At 44.2% G+C, this 18,063-nt stretch overlaps 1 protein-coding gene across 26 annotated transcripts in view; it reads left to right on the top strand.

The window, feature by feature from the left end:
• The window catches only part of ank3b (ankyrin 3b), a 754,625-nt gene that overhangs the window by 722,535 nt on the left and 14,027 nt on the right, over positions 1-18,063 (top strand). For 21 of the 26 annotated variants that reach the window (XM_087999088.1, XM_087999086.1, XM_087999083.1 and 18 more), the window contains 4 exons: positions 1,817-1,960; positions 6,351-7,023; positions 9,648-10,071; positions 12,412-12,492. In XM_087999088.1, the coding sequence (XP_087855214.1) occupies positions 1,817-1,960; positions 6,351-7,023; positions 9,648-10,071; positions 12,412-12,492 (1,322 nt within the window). The remainder of the gene's footprint in view (positions 1-1,816; positions 1,961-6,350; positions 7,024-9,647; positions 10,072-12,411; positions 12,493-18,063) is intronic. The other 5 variants (XM_087999101.1, XM_087999100.1, XM_087999090.1 and 2 more) reach the window with 2 other exon arrangements.

The following is an 18,063-nucleotide window of genomic DNA, read 5'->3' as shown; positions in this document are numbered from 1 at the left end:
CTCTGTGGTCTTGCCACGTCCAGTCATGAAAGTGGTGGACAATAAAACAACTGGCAGGAGCAGAATGTCTCAATAACATCTCCATCCTCCATGACAGAGGTTCCCAGCACATTTTTAGAAAGAACAGGGCAGGTTTTGGTAACCCTTGACAACCAGACATGCCCATTCATGATCCATCTCGACCTTCCCCTGAGGTCCCAACAGCCCAGCCACAAGGCCTCTGCCAATCTGATAAATACCTTGTGGTATCGAGAAATGGCTGAAGACATTGGATGCTACCATGGCTTTGGCATTGACCACATTGAGAAACAGGAACAGGAGGTAATTGTTCACTGCCCTGACTTGTTAGCTCACTGCTGGCATGTATCAGAAGCTCATTTGTCTGCCTTTCCTCTGTCTCACTGCATACACTTGCCTCATAGAGTCCACCAGTCTTTACTTCCCACTGTTACGGGAAAGCAACCAACATAATCAAAGACCCCTCCCACCCCAATTATGCACTTGGAGGAAGAATGCCTCATCTTCCACCTCGGGACCCTCCAACCACGCGACATCAATGTGGATTTCACCAGTTTCCTCATTTCCCCTCCTCCCAGTTCCAAACTTCCAACTTGGCATTGCCCTCATGACCTGTCCTACATGTCCATCTTTCTTCCCACCTAACCGCTCCACCCTCCTCTCTGACCTATCACCATTACCCTCACCTCCGTCTACCTATTGCACTCTTAGCTACCTTCCCCCCAACACCACCCCCATCCTCCCATTTATCTCTCCACCCCCGAGGCTCACAGCCTCATTCCCGATGAAGGGCTTTTGCCCGAAACATCGACTCTCCTGTTCCTCGGATGCTACCTGACCTGCTGCACTTTTCCAGTACCACACTCTCGACTCTAATCTCCAGTATCTGTGGTCCTCACTTTCTCCTATATCCTCTTCCACCCTCGTCCTTTGGCAGAAGATATAAAAGTTTGTATACATACGTGAATAGATTCAAGAACAGCTTCCTCCTTGCTGTTATTAGATTTCTGAATGGACCTCTCAAACTTTCAATCTAATGTTGATCCCATTCTTTGTCATCTTCTCTACAGCGCTAACATTGTATTCCTCACTGTGTTCTATTATCCTAATGTACTTTGTACGGTATGATTTGCCTGTACTGCAGGCAAACCAAAACCTTTCACTGTACCCAGGTACAAGTGACAATAATAAATCAAATCAAATCAGTCTTAGACTTGACCCAATATCTGTAGCTTTTTAAAGCAGTCCAGCAAAGTGCTTCCTGATTTATTCACAAATGTTCTATATTTGTAACTGTGCTTTATTATTGTGTCCTTTGTTCTGCTTTCTCCAAATCTGTCCAGTTTGTTTGCTGGATGCAAAACTGAATTAATAGTCATCATTATCATTTATCAGAATACAAGTCGAGAGCATAGTGCTGGAAAAGCGCAGCAGGTCAGGCAGCGTCCGAGGAAAGTCAATGTTTTGGGCAAAAGCCTTTGGTCAGGAATTGATTCTCCTGCTCCTCGGATGCTGCCTGACCTGCTGTGCTTTTCCAGCACCACACTCTCGACTCTGAGCTCCAGTATCTGCAGTCCTCACTTTCTCCTCTTTGTCAGAACACAAGCCTGTTTTGATTTAAAGGCTTGTCAGCAGGTGCCCTTCAGGAGATTGTCCTGCCGAAGTGAAAGGCTGATTTATTCAAAAGATAACACTTACACTTGAATGAATTTAGTCCCGTTGATTAGTAGAACGCTGATTCTGTCGGAATGCTTCCTGTCATGAAACACAGTCAAGATATCTTTGTTTTTTTCTGCAGCCGATGCCTTAAGCAGGGTCCTCAAAAAAATTAACCGGATGGACATTGTGACCCTACTGGAAGGACCAATATTTGACTATGGGAACGTGTCAGGCACGAGGAGCTTTGCCGATGATAGCTGCGTGTTCTTGGATCAGTCGGATGGTAATTTTACTATCTTGCCTCTTCTGGTTTGTAACAATCTGGGTACATGGAAAGAGCTGGTCAAACACTGTTTATAGAATGCATGATGGAGGTAGCACTAAAGACTCTGTACTAATTTGAAAAATGCATTGATAATGTTGGAGCTTATCATAGCTGGAATGCATTCTGATGTGATGCAGTACTGTGCATTTATGAGTAGATCTGACAATGCTGGTACTGAGCTTCCTGCTGGGAGTGTGTATGGGATGCCCAGCACAGTGGGCCCAACAGGAACTCCCATCAATTAACAGAATGGGAGATACTGCAGGCCCAGCAATCTCCATATCTGCGTTCTCTCTACAGCTGCAAGTAGAACTGAGAGCTCTAGAGCCCAAAGGTTCCAAATTAAATCCTGATTGCATTGTGATCGCGTGGTCATTTACTTAGAGAGTGTAAGATGCTAGTGCCCTTACCTTCCGGCTTTTATTTCTGCTGTTTCAGTTTTCTTCTGATTGTTTTGCACAGATCCAGCTCTTCCGTTGCAGCTGCTTCTTCTTCTGCACTTTGTCACTCATCCTCTCTGAACCTACCTCGGCACCCCCTTTCCTGTGCCAAGATCCGACAGTCTCTGCTCTCCTCTCTGCTGACTTTAGGAAGCTGTGCTGATTGTGCTCCTCCTGCTGATGACTAAATTGGATTTCCTTTTATTGCGACATTCCCAATCCCATTCCAGTCCTACCCATTCCTTCACTTTTGTATCAGCCCCTTTGTGTGTTGAAAACAAAAAGCAGTATGGTTATAATTTCTTTGTCTGCAAGTGAATACAATGTTGATCATTTCAAATCATTTTTCTCTCTTTTCCTTTTGATCAGTGTGCTTATCTCTGCATTTGTCCTCAAGTTGACCAAAATCTCCTTTCTCACTGCGATCTTCATCGTTGTCAAAATCCAGTGGATCTGAAAACTTCTCATAGAAACTTCCTTCTGCATCCTCCTCCCTGTCTTGCTATCACTTACTCATTTCGTGGTCAGCTACTCATTGTTTCCAATCATTCTAGAAATGTGCAGGCCTAAATGTGGTAAATGGTTTGTAAAATCTGAGGACTATTCCAAAACACTACTTCAAAGTCAAATGTGAATACCAGGCCATGTTAATTTTACGAATAGTTTCTGTAATTAATAGCCAGCTATTCATGAATAGTATAAACAGTGGCCATTATAGTACAGTGAGTGACAACCAGGGAAGCTAACATTCACCTTTATATAAAAACAAATAGCACCAATTGCCTCAGCTAAAGCTTTATGTGAAGTGTTTAAGTAACATGTGGAAGGAATTTGCGAACAGTAGTAACGAAAAGATGAAGTTTAATTTACATAAATGCAGGGTGTTGCATTTTGGGAAGGTGAACAAGGACAGGTCTTACACACTTAATGATAGGACCCTGGGTGGTGTTGTCGAACAGAGAAACTGAGGGGTTCAGGTGCATAGTTCCTTCAAAGTTGTGTCACAGGTAACAGGGTGGTGAAGACTTGCCACACTTGCCTTCATTGGTCAGAGCATTGAGTATAAGAGTTGGGACAAAATGTTGAGATTGTACAAGATGTTGATGAGACCGCTTTTGGAATACTATGCACAATTCTGGTCACACTGCTGTTGGAAGGATATCATTAAATTGGAGAGGGTACAGAAAGGATTTATCAGATGTTGCCGGGACTGGAGGGTTTGAGTTATAAGGAGATGCTGGATAGGCTGGGACTTGTTCCAGTGGAATTTAGGAGGTTGAGGGGTGACCTTATACAGGTTTATAAAATCGTGAGGGGCATGGATAAGGTGAATGATAAATGCATTTTCCCTAGGGTAGGGGAGTTCAAAACTAGAAGGCATAATCTTAAGATGAGAGGAGAAAGATTTTAAAAGGGCCCTGAGGGGTAGCTTTTCATACAGAGGGTGGTTTGTATGTGGAATGAATTGCCGGAGGATGTAATAGATACAGGTACAGGTACAACATTTAGAAGATATTTGTGCAGGTATGTGAATAGGAAAGGTTTGGAGGGATATGGACCAAATACATGGAAATAGGCCGAGTTCAGTTTGGGAAACCTGGTTAGCATGAACGAGTTAGACTGAAGGGCGCATGTATGACTCTATGACAACTTAGCATCTTTAACAACAAGCAAAGAAGTCCTGAGGTATTTCAAGCAGGATCATCAAGCAAAAATTGGCACTGGGGAAAAGATATTCTTGGGATGGTGATTAAGAAGGTGATCCAAGGCAGGGAGTGCAGGGATGGTCTTAAAGGGTAAGAGAGAGAGATGGAAAGGTTTAGAGAAAGGAACATAGTGGACAGACCATGAAGGCATTACTGATAGGGTGGGATGTGATTGGAGTAGGCTATTCTTGAGGAGAAAGTGAGGTCTGCGGATGCTGGAGATCAGAGCTGGAAATGTGTTGCTGGAAAAGCGCAGCAGGTCAGGCAGCATCCAGGGAACAGGAGAATCGACGTTTCGGGCATAAGCCCTTCTTCAGGAATGAAAGAAGGGCTTATGCCCGAAACGTCGATTCTCCTGTTCCCTGGATGCTGCCTGACCTGTAGACTATTCTTGATGCTGGTGTACACACCGATCCTGAGGTCATGTCATCAGGTGACTAAAAGTGGCAGTAGAGAACAGGGTGGCGAGGAGGGAGTGGAGCACCAATCGGTTTCCTTCAGCTCTGTCAGGATAAAACTCCCCTTTTACAACTCAAAACTCTAGCCATACTCAGAATGTTATATGTTTCTGGTGGCCCCTTGTTGTGAGGAAGATTATAGCCCATCGCAAGTGTGGTGCTGGGAGACTGCAGTTACCGCTTAGTTCTGGCTAACCAGGAAACTCTCCCAGTCTCACCACCTGCTGTCAGAAGGATTTACCTGTTTGACCTCCTTATGAATCCACCTGTCATGACTGTCAAATCCTGGGCTGAGAACCAAACTTGCCCCAGATTCAGAAAGACCATTCACCCACCATAAGACCTCTTTGATCCAAAGCTACTGTTGCTGTCAACCAGTGCAAAGTTCTCACCATTGGCCTACTTCATGGACTGCAGCTTAGGATAGCTCGGGCCACACTCATATTCACTCAGGGCACCAAGTGTGGGGAGAAACATGATCAGTCAGGCACAATATGGGCACAGCTGGTTGGTATTGGCAGGTGTTGATGCCCCTCCGGCTGTCAGCAATACCAGCCTGAACCAAGCTGGCCACTTGGCTGTCACCCTAGATGTGGATTGGTGAGAGGGGATTGCACTGCAAACATCAGCATCCACAGCTACATCCCTCCCCTCATTACCAAGGGAAGGCTTGTTTGGAAGCAGAGATGTGGGGGATGGTTTTCATCATATCACAGCTGGCCTCTTGCCCCAAGTCCACTGTAGAAGGGGCTGAATGTTCCCAGCAGCTGCGCTGGAATTAAAGACTCTGCCTTCTGTCAGTCGCTCTGTCCAATCCAGTCAATCATTGTGTGTGCACCAGTGCCTTTTATTCTTAAATGCCAGAGATGCCAAGTAACTGGCTTGATGGCTGCAGTCTTTAATAAAATAATTCAGTCGGCAGCTCTTCTATTTTTAACAACCCGAAGACAGCACTATACTGCATTTTCCTTGTTGCTACCCACATCTTCATATTGGCTCTTGGCTTTATATTTCATTGGCCATATTCCTCTGCCTGTGGTTCATTTATGTACAATTACTGTACTGATAACTCATAGATAGTAAAAAGAAATCACAAACAGGACAAGTGTCTGACATTTAATCCCAAAGAATATGCGACATTCTTCTTTAGATTGCTTTATTTGGGTAGCGGGGCTTTGAGGATATAAAAAAGCCAATTTTATTCACAATTAACACTATGAACAATTCAGTAATGATTCTATGTTCTGGGAAACTGGTAAAGGACAGCTTTGTGGAAGGTTTCTGACATCTCAGGGTTATCATGCTGTGTGTGGGCATGACAGTCATGGAATAATATAAAATAATGACTTGTCCCCTTTCACTGCACTGCACAGAGACAGGAAGACCCAATTAATATGGCCTCTCATTCATTGATAAGTGGAGAATGTCCAATCATTTGTAAGTCCTCTTGAATTTTGCCTGCCATGATATTTGTCTTCAGTAATCACACTGCCAGTTTGGATCAGTTATCCTGTAAAATTGAAGTCACCCATACTGGGACTACTTTTCTTTGCAAAGAAACCAGCTTGGAAGAGTAGGATGGTTGATTGCAATGAAAGTGTGTCATGAAAGTGTACGTGTTTTGTACAATCCACTCTGTAGATCATAGAACCCTTTCCCCAGCTACATTGAGTGTGATACCATTGCCTGTTATGTGTTTGTGCATGTTGTGTGTAGCTTGTGCCATTGTGTTTCACCCACTCAGGTTACCCATCCATTCAAAAGGAGCTGCTGACACCCGCTGGATTGTGCTATATGCCACCCACCCCTCTCCGATGTGACGATTATTTTAGTAATTTTTCTAGTGTAGGATCGTCCCCCACAACTCCCTGCGAACCAATCCTGTGTCCAAAAGCAGCTGCACCTTTTGTAGACGCCGAGGACACAGCACTAGATGCCAATGGCACTGATCGCTCTGTGCCATGCCAGGTGATGGGGGAAGGGGTCACTTCGCAGCAGAAGCAGGCGAATGAGACAGCTGGCAGCCAGCGTGAGACTGGGCATCCAAACACCGAGAACAGCGTTGCTCAACCTTGCAGTAAAACGCAGCAGGAGGAGCATAATCAGTCACTGGAGGACGAAAGCACGGCCAGGCAAAGGGCATCTTCCAGCCAAGTTCAGCCAGAGGAAAGGGGTGACTCTGAGGAGTTTACCGAGTTCTCATTGAAAGGCCTGGACTTTGTTCAGCCAGGTGAAGGTTCAGGTGACGAGGAGGTGACAAAGGAAGAAGACCAGAATCTTCCCCATGCTCAGAATTCCCAGAACAAATTTTTTGCAGTTCCAGGTTGGCATAGTGACACATCCAGTGTTGACGTGGAGCCACCAACCCCGAGACGCTGTAACCTGAGCACTGACAATCTGGATGAAGACGATGGCAAGTAAGTGAGATCTTTACTGCTCTTAGAGACAGTAGGGTGTATTGAGATGGGCATTGTATGACCACACTGTACTCCCATTTATTATACCTCAGAACAGGTCTAAAGAAAAAGTTTTGCACAAATCCGTCCCCATCCATGACCTCCAACCAAGTTAGAAAACTTTACAGCTACTGGTATACTTTTGAAATGCAATATCTGGTTCACTCTGGATTCCTACATTTAAAAAGAAGTTCATGCAAAGCAAGCTCCCGCAGTGTGGTAATGACTAGAAAATCTCCTTTAACGATGATGCTGGAGAGAGAAACTCCTGCTTCTCTTTAAAATGGGAATGTGGAGTGTCTGCCTGAGAGAGGGCAAGCTCCGTTTAAAATCTCACCCAAATTCCGGTCACCTCACTACAGGAAGGATGTGATAGCACTAGAGGAGGTTCACAAGGATGTTGCCCGGAGTTGAGAAATAGTGCAATAAGGAGAGATTAGATAGGCCTGGGTTGGTTTCTCTACAGCAGAGAAGACTGAGGAGGAGACACGTTTGAGGTGTATGAGATTATGAGGGATATGGACCGGGTGAATAGAGAGCAGCTGTTCCCCTCGGTTGAGGGGTTAATCATAAGAGGGTAAGGGGCAGCAGATTCAGAGGGGAGTTAGGAAAAACGTTTTTGATTCAGTGGGTGGTGGGCATCTGGAATGCACTGCCTGGGAAGGCAATGGAGACTGGAAACCTCACAACCAGTAAAGAAATGTGGATGAGTCCTTCAAATATCATAACATTCAAGGACAAATGCAGGAAATTGGGATTAACGGACTTTTAGTGGTAGTGATATCAGTGCAGACATGATGGGCCGAAAGGCCTTTTCTGCGCTGTATGAATCTATGACGTAGCTAAAAGGGGGCTTCTCTGACAGTGCAGCACTCCTTCAAGACAGCACACAGGCTGGCATTCTAGATCTTACACCTTTGGTGGGTTTGGAATTTTAAAACAGAGTAAGTGTCATCAAAGGTGTAAAAAGGCTAATAGCTGAAAATAAGATTTTTAAACCATTGTGGATCTATACGTTTTATTCTATACATAAATTAGCCTGTGAGAGCTCTACTTGAGCAAGTCACTGGTTAAACAACCCTTTGCCCCATGTGCCACTGACAGTAAGAAAACAGCATCCTCAGCAAAATATTGAAATGCTGCTTACTCTGTCCCAACTAGAGGAGGAGTCAGCAATAATCATAGTGTCAAAATTCCAAAGTACTCAAAACTAGTAATCTCTATTTAATGGGAAAGCGGTATTAGTTTCATGCACCTTTAAGGCCTTTATGTGCTTGCAGCTGTATGTGTGCAGCCAGGCCTGTGATGAATGGGGAATTGAGGATGGCCCCTGTATTATCACAACTGAGATTGAAGTACTGCCTCCCTGTGGTCCCACTGCTCCAAAGGTTACAACATGAAATGAGACACACACACCCACACATACACATACGTGCACCCACACATACAAACGCGCACCCACACATATACACGCGCACACAACCCTGCAGCACACCCACTTTGGAGACAAATGCATTTGGCCCAATAATGATTAGGTCTTGAAAGCAAAACGGATGTGATGTTTGTTCGTAGACGTTTGAGGCATCTCACCACTTGATAATTTTTCAGGCACAACACAGGATGCACCATAAAGGATGCCTTTTAGAAACAAGAGCGCTGAGCTGGGATGTTCGTCTTTCATCAGGCTGGACATTAACTCCAACTGCCTCCTAAACACTGTTCAAACAGAAACTGGCTGTCAGGAAGTCCTAGCAGGTGACTTCCGAGCATGAGGTCCAGCAATTTATTGGAACCCTGTGGTTTCCAACAAATACATTCTTAAAAGAGAATGTTCAAAGTGACAATCCAGTTGTCCACTGAATTTAAAATCGATCAGTTTCTCCACAAATCTTCAAATCCGAAGTCCTGAAAATAGTATTAAGTATGAAATCTTCGTCAAAGCATCCAAATTACTGATATCTATTCCTCTGACCGAAAACTCAGAAAGGTTGACTCAATCATTTCCCACTGCTTCTCCTTGCTTCTCCACTCATAGTCAGAGGATAACTGATTGCTCCTTTGGTTACCGAGTGCAGGAATTGAATATAAACTTGCGAAGTCCTAGAGATTGGTTTGTGTTGGGAATTGTGTGGAGGTCATGTCAGAGAGCAGGTGCGTAAACTCCGTCTGGCAGTTTGAGAATCTGAATGCAGAATCTGAATGCTGGATATGAGGCTACAAATCATCACAACTCATGGGGAGACATTGGTGGGTGTCTTCCACCATCTCAATGTCTCCTCAATCTTACCTACACATGATTTTGGCCACTTAACTACCTCCTGAAGTGTACCGGCAAGCCACTTAATTGTTATAAATTGCTACCCAGTGATTGAAGGAGAATGTTCAGCATCTCTACTCTGTGCCTCCAATGATGGGCATTAAATATTTACTTTAACAGCAATGCCCAAATCCCCAGAGTTTTTGTATAATTTAGTTCAGACTTAATGTCCAACATTAGGATTGAAAATTGAACAAACTGAGTTATCCAACATGTTGTACTGCTTTACACTCAAAGGATATTTGACCATTATTCTCCTGTTTTGCAGCCTCCAAGAACAACGAATCAAGAATGATTTGGCTGCGTCCGTGATGTTTCACATGAAAGGACAGGTTCTAAAGCCAAAGGAAAATGGCGACCACGATGCACATAGGTTGGACCGTCAGAGAGAGTCAGGCCATGCTACAGCAGGGCCTTTGATTCACGAGGTGGCCAACGATCTGCCCGTAATGACACAAGACAGGAAAACACTAAATGGAAAGGTCCAGAAGCGTTCGGTGCTAATCACAGAACAGACAGAGCCGGCGACGGAATTGCAGAAAGACCTGGCAGAGACCAGGCGACTGGGTGTGGACGAGCACGGAAGCCCTCTGTTCAGCAGCGAGAGAAAAACAAGTTGGTCATCAGAGGTCCTTAAATCAGGACCAAACTTCAGGGATGATGGTTCCTCACCAGCAGAACACAAAGCTCAGGTGATGTAACTTCCCTTCATCTGTGTGACAATATATATTTTAATTGGTAAATTAATTTAACCACCTCTTGGATGACTGGGTTTTTGTTCATCTTGCTCACAGGCTGGATTTTCTTCCTTCCCAATGGCTGGTTTTGTATTGTTGTTATTCACCACTGATATCAGACAACCCTTCCCTTCCCAGGTTCACTTCTCACTTCATACATTTTATCCAATAGAAGCAAAACTAATTTTCCATGACAAAGGTGGTATGATACTTGATTAAAGTGAGAGGAAAGTGATGGTAACATATCAAAAATGGTGAATGCATCATCATATATCTTGAATACAAAGTAAAACAAAAAGATTAGATTCAAACCTAGAACCCTCTTTGCCCTTTTTTGTCAGCCCAGTGGCTCAGTGGTTAGCACTGCTGCCTCACAGCGCCAGGGACCTGGGTTCGATTCCAGATTCATGGCAACTATCTGAAGGGAATTTGCACATTCTCCCCGTGTCTGCGTGGGTTTCCACTGGGTGCTTCAGTTTCCTCCCGTAGTCCGAGGATGTGCAGGTCAGGGTGGATTGGCCATGCTAAACTCCCCATAGTGTTCAGGTTGAGCGTGTTAGCCATGGGAAAAAGTTGAGTTACACGGAGGTGGGTCTGGATGGGATGCCCTTCGAAGGGTTGGTATGGACTTGTTGGGCCGAATGGCCTGTTTCCACACAATAGGGATTCTATGAATTGCGATATTCTGCTTTCCTCACATCTCCACCCTGTCTCTCAATCCTCCACCCACTTTGTTCCACTCAAGGATCTGTGTCCTGGACGCAGATGGAGCATTACCACAGAAAGTCACTAAGGAAACAGATAATCCTTCCTCGATTTTAGCCACTCAACTGCCTCCCGAAGTGTACTAGCAAGCAATTCAATCGTTTTAAACTGCTACCCAGTGATGGAGAATATTCAGCATCTCTATTCTGTGCATCCAATTATCGACATTAAAGGTTTACTTTAACAGTGATGCCCAAATCCCCAGAGTTTTTGGTTAATTTAGTTCAGACTTAATGTCCAACATTAGGATTAAGAATTGAAGAAACATGAGTAATCCAATATGTTGTACTGCTTCATGCTCAAAGGATATTTACCATTACTTGGGACTCAAATCAAAGTGAGATCCTGTCTTTTAAAAATTAAAAGACCGAACACACATTGTAGATAGAGGTGTACAGTGTAGGTATACACTGTTGGATAATCTATTCATGGTATGGCAGGATTATTCTTCTTTGCATTTTGTTGTCATCAGCAATGAAATTACTTAGCATGAGGTTTCCTTCCAATGGCATCATTTCCTGCATTGAATCTGCAACACGGGTTCTGTTCGGAATGGGATATACACTCCATCTGGGCGAAAGTGAGGGCTGCAGATGCTGGAGATCAGAGTCGAGAATGTGGTGCTGGAAAAGCACAGCAGGTCAGGCAGCATCCGAGGAGCAGGAGAATCAATGTTTCGGGCATAAGCCCTTCATCAGGGGCGTCGAAATGTCGACTCTCCTGCTCATCAGATGCTGCCTGTGCTGCTGTGCTTTTCCAGCACCACACTCTTCGACTACAATCCATGTGGGTCTACCCTTAAACAAAGATTCAGGTCAATGCATATATCCAACTTAAAATGAGGGACAGTGAGAAAGATTTTAATTGAGATATCTTCATGGTGCATTGTAGGTCTCACTTTGGCCACATTCCTTCCCATTACACTATTGAATGTGTAAGTTGTCTTCTTAATGAGTGCATAGTTTAAACTGAATAAAATTGTACCCAAAAATGTGTGAAATTGTGTTTAAATCTTAACCTCCCAGTTCAAAAACTAACAGAGCTTCTCTTCCGAAATAAGTCAATGGTTTCTTTCCAAGCATGAAGAATACAGGACACGAGATTCCAGTTATCACTTCAAATGGAAAGGATTAGATTCCCTTATCTAAAGAAACCATTTGGTCCCCTGCCTCCATAAGGTGGATCAGAAGTAAGAAGAGAAGCGACTTTAAATGAAAGAAGCAGCTAAGATTGTAAAATATTTAGGTTTAAGATAAATATTGAGTTACCTTGCAAGTGATTGAGAGAATTGCTGTGTTATTTTGGCAGCTTTGGCTATAAGCCGGTCTGTAAAGGGAATATTGGATAGGGAGTGCAAGGTGCCAACTGATGCGACATGTTTGGAAAGACCCCGTGCCTAATGACATGTCAGTGATAAGTGGTGATAATGCCAGCTAGTTCTCATTGGCTTAAAGCAAATGCATCTGCCCATGTCAGATACCATGTTACAATGCCAGCTCCTAATGTAATCTGCTAAAATGCATCAATCAGGAACTTGGGGAAAGCGAGACTAGTTCGGATGAGGAGGAGATTATCACCACCAGGGTGACTCGCCGCAAGGTGATTCTGAAGGTATCTGGTCTGCTGAGTTCAGCCTGGCTTTGAGAACGGTTTGAACTATTTGCTGTGTACTTGTTTGGTGTTCTCCAGTTTTCTATGTCTTTAGCTTGCTAATTTTGAGCATGGCTTTCATGCGATGGATTGGTTTGATGAGTTGTGTGCGTGTTGATGAACAGTGCACTAAATTGCAATGATCTCGATGTTTATGGTGATTGTCTTTCCAGCTGTGCTGGTGAAACTGCTGCTAACCTTCTCCAATTTTCTCAAGGTTATTTTCTCCTTGGCTGGATTTTGCCCTCAGACCTGCACTTTCTACTACCTAAACCCACCAGTCATTTTTCAATTATGAGTTCAGGCAATGAGTTTGGTTACTGTAGGCATCGTAGTCTAGAATAGTGGTCCTTGCTCTATATCTATGCAAGCTTACTTGCTATCGATAATGAACAGGACCCTGGGCCTTCACTAGTTAGGCCACTTTTAAAATACTGCATTTAGTTCTGGTCTCCCTGTTATAGGAAAGATGTGAAACTTGAAAGGGTAGAAAAGATTTACAAGGATGTTGCAGGGGTTGGAGTGATTGAGCTATAGGGAGAGGCTGAATAGGCTAGGGCCTTTTTCCATGGAGCATCAGGAGGCAGAGGGGTGACCTTATAGAGGTTTATAAACCATGAGGGGCATAGAGAGGGTGAATAGTCAAGGTCTTTTCCCCAAAGTATGGGAGTCTAAGACTAGAGGGCATAGGTTTAGAGTGATAGGGGAAAGATTTAAAAGGGACCAGAAGTGGTCATACGTTGGAACATAAAGTAGAGCGGAGCACCGAGAGTTTGATTTTTGATCAGTGACACACCCTCCTCCCACCAATCAAGCTGTGGTGTTTGCTGATTTGAGCTCAGTCTCACAGGAGCTCAGTGTTTATCAAGTACCCTGGTGCACAGTGAGGGATTGGGAGAGGATCCTCTCAGTGCACGCTGTAAACTGGACCAGATGGAACCCTATTAGGAACAATGGGGGAGTAGAGTTCGAAATGATGAAGTAGATCAATCAGATGGAATTGTTGGATTTGGCTGAAATGGAAGGACTTGTCAATGTGGGTCTCACAGTGTACTGTCAGTGTGAGTGTGTCATGGTGTACTGTTGGTGGGATTCAGTGTGTGGGTATCACAGTATGCTGGCTCTGTGTGTGTATGTGAGAGAGTGTGTGATACGGGGTGAATCAGCCCTTTTTGATCTCCCTTGTCAGTCACATTAACTTCATCTTCACTCACGGTTATAACTTTCTGATTTAAAATGCAGTTAGCTATTTTTACCAGAAACAGCAAAGAACTTGCAAGCTTTTCTTGAGTGAAAAAGAAGCAATTTTGTTACCTGCTAATCTGGAAAAAATAAGAAAGACACAATGTCAAGCATATGGCATTTGGACATGCTCACTCATGCACCCGTGCAAACTTAAAATGAGGATAATGTCCTGCAAAAGAGAAAGCTTATGAATATATACATTATTTTGGGTGTCCTCTGAGGCTTAATGTTTTAACCTGAGACCACTGTTGTTTGGTTGGTCTTTGACCACTAACAGGATTGAATGTTGCAGTTGCCTTTTAAGTTCTGGTTCCCTTGTGTTTCTTTCGAGACAATGTTGTCATTGGGCTTTCCTCCTTGAGAGACAGAGATTGAGAGCGAGCCATTTCCAGCCTGCTGCAGTGCTGCAGTCCAAAATCCATCTCCCTTTTTTTTGTTCCCAAAGGAGTTCCATGAAATAAAAGCTGGTTGTGTCTTCAGTCTACACGCAGTCTCCAACATATGAAGACTCTCATGGTGATAACCATCAGATATGAGGACCTTCTCACACCTTCGAGCAAGAGCATAGACTGGTTTCGTTGCGTTGGTGTGAGGGGGTGGGGAGAGAGGAAGAGAGAATATTAATTTCATCTCAGGTTGTCTAATGGACATTGGGTACAAAAAGTGTGGCCACCCTGTGCAGTCAGATGACCACTGTAAGTCAGTGTTTTTGGTTCCTTTTTAAAAACCATTTCAGTCGTTGCAAGTTCCAGATGTTGAATCAGATGATAGGATTCAAGATCAATAGTCCATATTTATGTTGTCATGACAGTCTGAGTGTGTATCAGTATGTATCTTTTCGTGAGGCAGATGCTTGTATAAGTGAGGAAGCCAAGAATGGGCATTTGTTTGTATATTCTGAATTACATAGAATCACTTTTTGAAATTCCACCAAAGCAGAATTTTCACAAAGATTCAGGATCAACTCCACCCTTTCTTACAAGGCTCCTTCGTTAGGTCAGCAAAATGGTTAGCGGGTCATATCTGATTATTGCTACGTTTCACTTGTGAATGAGAACATACATTCACAATGAGTCCCTGTCAAATCTGCCAATTTCAATCTCAACCCAGTCAAAGTCAAAGCAAAATACTGCGGATGCTGGAGATTTGAATTAAAACCCGAGTTCTGGAGCCAGAGAGACCTTTCATTGTCCGTTCTGATGGAAGGTTTCCATAACTTGAGGTGTTAACTCTTGTTTCTCTCCCCACAGATGCTGTCAGACCTGCTGAATTCCTCCAGCACTTTCCTGTTTTTATTTCACATCCCAATTAAAACCAAGTCTCCTGTCAGTCTCTGCCATTTCCAGGGTTGATTATGAATGTAATCTGTTCGGGCGATCGAATGTGTCCATTATCTGATTGAGATGCTGAAGAGCTGTTGAGCTGATCAAAAATGCTGAGATGTTCCTGGTCTCATACGTTGTCTGTGTGAGGGAATAGTGGCAAGGGAAAACGTGTGTGTGTGTCGTAGGGGGTGCGGGAGCAGTGTGATGGGAGTCCCACTCTATAGGGACTGTGTCCCTCAAACTGTCTGTCCATCAGAAACGTTCTGTAACCATGGCTATATTCTTGTTTTGGATGGTGTGTAACCTTTATTGACCTCACTGTGGTTTTTCTTTGGGCGTGACCTGGTTAGAAAGAGCAGAACCATGTGAAGCTAAACCAATCCTTAACAGTGAAGCTTGAGGAGGAAGCTGACTTCTGTGTCTGTCCCATTAATGGCTCCTAAGCTGATTGTCTTCTGTCCTCATCTTCTGGTGTTGGAAATGAAACTGCTCCAAAAACGATTGTTCTGTACATTGTGAAACATTAACGGTCTGTAATAACCTGATTTTGTATGTGCTCGTGTGAATGTTTGGTTTGAATGAACAAATTTTGAGCCAGTCTACTCTTTGAATTAATGCATGGCATTTAACAATATTTTTGCTGTCATGATGCACCACACCATGAGTACTTTGGATGTTATAAAGATGTGCCAAATTCATTTATAAAGATTACTTTTTTTGCCTTTCAGAGCACGAGATTATTCATTAAAAACTGATAAATGGATCCCAAGCTAGATGATAATGTATGATAGTAAATACGAATCCTTTTCTCAAAAGTTGGTTTATTTACACAGTACAGTATTGCCTCCTATCTACACAGCCAGTGACCCAGCAGTCTCTCTTTATATGTGCTCATGATACTTAATCAATCCCTTCTGTCTGTTGATCATTAACCATAACAAATTACCATGGGCCTTCCCATTCACGGGCTGCAGTACCTCACACAGGAGGGTGGCTGAGGGTCCTGGAGTCACCGGCATTATGGCCCGGTCTTCAGTGAAAGTCTCCATGTAGCCTTGATTGAGATGGAGTCTGCACTGCCTCAAAATTAAGATGGGGGAGGTGGTGGGGTGGGGAGCAGGGTATTCTCTCAGTATCTGGGATGGAACCAGCATGGTCTCCAAGCACTGGGAAAGGGGGGAATAAGAAAAGAACAGATGGGGAGGAGGGGTCCAATGTTACTTGGTCTCCAGCTGAATCATTCAAAAAGAAATTACAAAATAGACGCATGCCCAAGTAAAAGAAAATGAAAATGATTGGGATTGCAGTGAAATCCAGTAAGTTAGATGGACTGCATCTTTGTCCCACCCCAAGGTCCTCCCCTTAGTTAAACAGCAACGAGAATGCTGGCGCACGGATGGCTTACACCGTGGTACTACCCTGTTCACACAAGCTGGCCACTCAAGTCCAAGGAGCTGCAGCACCCCATTAGTACTGGAAACATGAAGAATCATTCAAGCAGCCGCTCTCTTGAGAGAGAGAGAGAGAGAGGAAAGAGAGAGTCTCAAGTCACTGCTGAGTGACAATGAATCCCTGTCAAATCTGCCAATTTCAATCTCAACTCAGTCAAACTCAAAGCTAAGTGACTTGTGGATGGAGAAGTTAGACAAGGGCAGGGTTCCCATCTTTGGTTGGACATTGTCTTGAGCTATCCTAATCCACTGCTCTTACTCCTCAATAAGACCATCATTTATGAGGCATCATCAATCAGGACGTGAACGGGCTCTGTGTTTAGTGAATGAATGATTCTTGTCTTTTGATTAAATAGGGCCTTTTCTCCCCATAGAACATCTCTGGGACACACACACAAAATACCCCCACTGCCTGTGGCTGAGCACTTGAACTCCCTGTCTCACTCCTCCAAGGATATGCAAGTCCTGGGTCTACTCCACCACCAAACTCTTGCCACCCGATGCCTGGAAGAAGAACACCTCATCTTCCACCTTGGGACCATCCAACCACACGGGATCAATGTGGATTTCACCAGTTTCCCCATTTCCCCTCCCCCTACCTTATCCCAGATCCAAACTTCCAACTTGGCACCACCCCCTTGACCTGTCTACCTGTCCATCTTCCTGCCCACCTATGCGCTCCACCCTCCTCTCCGACCCATCACTTTCACCCCCACCTTCATCTACCTATCACATTCCCAGCTATCTTCCCCCCACCCCCACCAGCCCCACCCCCCCTCCCATTATCTCTCAGCCCCCTTGGGCCACAAGCCCCATTCCTGATGAAGGGCTTATGCTCGAAACATCGACTCTCCTGCTCCTTGGATGCTGCCTGACTGGCTGTGCTTTTCCGGTACCACACACTTTGACCATCATCTCCAGCAGCTGCAGTCCTCACTTTCTCCTTTTTTCCCTATGCCTGGCATTTTTTTTAACTCACTAGTGGGACATGGGCATCACTGACTGCCCAGCATTTGTTGCCCATTCCTAGCTGCCCTTAAACTGGGTGGTTTTCCTGGCCGTTTCAGAGGGTAGTTGACCTACTGCAGTGGGTCGGGAGTCACATGTCAGCCAGACCAGGTGAGGATGGTAGGTTTCCTTCTCTGTTGGTTGGGTCAGATGGGTTTTTCCAAAAAATAGTTTCATGGTCATCAGTAGATTCTTAACTTCAGACATTTTTGTTTAATTGAATTAAAATTTCACCATCTGCCATGGCAGGATTTGAACCCAGGTTGCTAGAATATTAGTTGAGTTTGAGGTTGATAGTCTGGTGATAATACCACGAGGCCATCACCTGCACTTAAAGTTTTAAATTAGTTCCCACAAGTTTTGAAACTAATAACAACTTTTTATTTGTGTGTAACCTATTGCTCACTGCAGTGTCCTGATGATTAATCTCTTAATTCTTAGCCACTACGCTGCTCCAGTGGTTAGCACTGCTGCCTGTCAGTGCTAGGGACCCAGATATGATT

This window comes from Chiloscyllium plagiosum, unplaced genomic scaffold (assembly GCF_037043375.1).
Source record: "Chiloscyllium plagiosum isolate Xiang-an unplaced genomic scaffold, Cpla_swu_hap1 HiC_scaffold_22, whole genome shotgun sequence".
In the NCBI taxonomy this organism is placed as follows: Eukaryota; Metazoa; Chordata; class Chondrichthyes; order Orectolobiformes; family Hemiscylliidae; genus Chiloscyllium; species Chiloscyllium plagiosum.
This window is presented reverse-complemented; position numbering and strand designations above follow the sequence as displayed.